A 2,804-nucleotide genomic window follows, 5' to 3' on the forward strand; every position below is an offset into this window, starting at 1 on the left:
GGCGGGAGCGCCACCGCGCTCCCAAGCGGCGCTCTGTAGCAGTGCGCCACCGGGCCGGCCCTATCATTTATATTTCTTAGTTGGCATTGACTCAAAATTTAAAGTTCCTTTGCCTTTCTAATCCTTTTTGTCAAAGAGTTAATCACCTATAAACAAGCACTTCCGTGCACTTGGGGTAACCGTCACTTCAACATATGTCAACCTGAGTTTTTCTTAATGACAACACACATACAGATGATTCAGGCTACGATTGGGAGAGAGGTTAGGAGAAGGAAAACATTGATTTACTTTTGCTAGGGCTTTTTCCAAAGCCCCACTTCCATCCACAGCACAAAGGAAGTCCTTATAAAATCTCATTTTCACTTTGCTGTCTCTGATCACGAGGACCCCAATTCCTTTGAATGTAAACTCCACATTTTGTTTGATGGAAATGGATCGGGATAAAAAAAGCAACGTCTCCTTCACACATCCTTCCACTACATCCCTGTTAAATGGACCCTCCAGGGATATCATGACAAAATTAAGTGGAACAATTGGGATATCACCTAGAGGAGAAAAATACAGTGGGGGTGGAGGAAAGAAAGCAGAGATAACAATAAGGACATATCATGTGCTCTCACAAATAATTATCTGATTCACACTTAATACCCTAAAATAGAATTGTTCATGTGAAGCATTTAGCTGTACCCAATGTAATATTATTGCTGCAGACAACTAACACAACTGTGTAATACATATTAATTAGTACAATTTTCCCTAAAGTATTATGTTTAATGCTCCAAAGAAGAACAATTAGCTTTCTAAACAACATTCTAGACAAGCTTTTGATTTTCTCTAGGAGGCATCGTTATAACTAACCGCTTCTCTTCATCAGAGGGTTTTCTGAAGTTTTCAGCCCCCTATCTTTCAGGAAATGCAGAAGTAATATTCGCATATCTCCTCCAGTTATTGTACCATTTTTAAATATTATAAATATCTATAAACATTAAATGTTTTGAAAAGATAGTTATCTTTACTACAAATTATCATTCAAACAAAATTGAGTCTTTTACAAAGCTATCAGACTGCATGCCTTGCAGAAAGCTTTTCCTCTCTAATGAACCCATAAATTACATTACAAAGGAATGAGACAATCTAGCTTGAAGGCAACACAGGATCTATTTTACCAGAACAGATGTAGGGGCTGAGCAAAGTCCACAAGTCAGAAAAGAGAGGATCAAGATGATAAAACCGAGGAGAGAAAATAAAAATGTCCACTGATAGAGGAACAGGACAGAGAGAATATTCTAAACATTCACTCAGCAAGCATGAATCACAGCCTTTCAAACGCCCAATACTGCTGAATGATGAGGATTAACAGCTCTATGAGACATGAGCTTCCTTCACTGTCAGCCTACTGTCTCCTGCACAATTTAGCAGTAATTTTATACCACCTCCCTCTGTTTCTCTTTTTTAATACACAGTTTATTAGAAGAGAAGGCCATATTCCCTGCCTCTAGATTCTCCACTCCCATTCACCCATTGCCTCTCTGCAATCTGTCTCCCAGCCCACTCACCTTAGTCAGGACACTATTATCAAATCTTCCTTCTCATGACTTCTCTGTAACCTGTTGGCCCTTTTCTCTTGTATCCATGACACTACTCTTGGTTTTCCAATTTCCTCCCCTTTGGTCTCCTTTGCTAACTTCTCTCCTCTTCTACTCCTTATAAGATACTAAGGGGTTTTTTGTTTGGTTTGATTTATTTTTTCAGTAGGATTCTGTCTTTGTCTCTTCTTTTTACTTTATATCCTCTTCTGGGTAAATTCATTCAAACCTTGATCTCTAGTCCATACCCTTCTCCTAAGCTCTAGAATCACCTCTACCTCAGTATCCGTACAGGAATCTCAAATTCAGCATGTGCAAAAGCAAACTCGTTATTTTATCCACCACCACAACCTGCCTTTCACCTTCATTCCCTACGGCAGTTAATGGCACGGGCATCCATCTATTCCCCCACCAAGAAATCTGAGTCATCCTAAATACTTCCTTCCCCTTGCAACCCAGCACCCTCAACTTAAACAATCCTATCAGTTCCACACTTGAAATGTCCCATGAGTAGATCCCCATGTTTGCCTCCTGATTACCAGTGCCTTCATTCAGACTTCTGTCATAATTTACCAAACTACTGTAATTGGAAGAGCTATATTCCTAAGCTAAAAACCAGACTAGTACAGATGATGGCATGTTCTCCTTTGGGCTCCCATAGCATTTGATCCAGTTCTGATCAATGCTGCTTTAACAGCATTTAATCATGTTCCATTATTTGCTCATACATTTATTGTCTATGCTAGACTCTGAGCTCCACAAAGCAGGAACCATGTCTTACTAATCTTTAAAAACCACTATATAATGTTTAATTAGTTACCTAGTTAATTAATGCTGAAGAAACATAACTCCATAACTAATCTGTAGACAGAATTTTCCTTTGAACTAATTCAGTCATATATATTTAATTGTGAAATTTCCTCACCCTGTAATAAAATTAACTGTAGATGTAAACTACTTTTTTGGACTACACTACAAGATCCAAGACAGAAAATTCTAATTCTAAGGCACAAATGTTTTGGGGAAGAAAAAAAATGACTTCATTTTCATTTCCATTGATAAGTTTTTGATGAAATGTATTTCTTCTGTCAAAAAATTCTAGATAAAAATGGCTGAAAAGTCTGTCAAACCCACCATACTAAATATATGCAGAAGTACAGTGGTTATTTGTTTTTCCAATATATTGTAGGGGCTGGGGGGGGGGGTCTTTTTTTTTGG

General features: G+C 38.1%; 1 protein-coding gene across 1 annotated transcript in view; it reads right to left on the reverse strand.

The window, feature by feature from the left end:
• LOC103605437 (coiled-coil domain-containing protein 81-like) overlaps nt 1-2,804 on the reverse strand; it is a gene marked incomplete at its 3' end in the record, with an annotated part of 24,169 nt that overhangs the window by 18,454 nt on the left and 2,911 nt on the right. The window contains exon 3 of the mRNA XM_008590024.1: nt 289-545. Coding sequence (XP_008588246.1) covers nt 289-545 — 257 coding nt within the window. The remainder of the gene's footprint in view (nt 1-288; nt 546-2,804) is intronic.

The sequence above is a fragment of the Galeopterus variegatus genome, unplaced genomic scaffold, assembly GCF_000696425.1.
Source record: "Galeopterus variegatus unplaced genomic scaffold, G_variegatus-3.0.2 Scaffold5812, whole genome shotgun sequence".
In the NCBI taxonomy this organism is placed as follows: domain Eukaryota; kingdom Metazoa; phylum Chordata; class Mammalia; order Dermoptera; family Cynocephalidae; genus Galeopterus; species Galeopterus variegatus.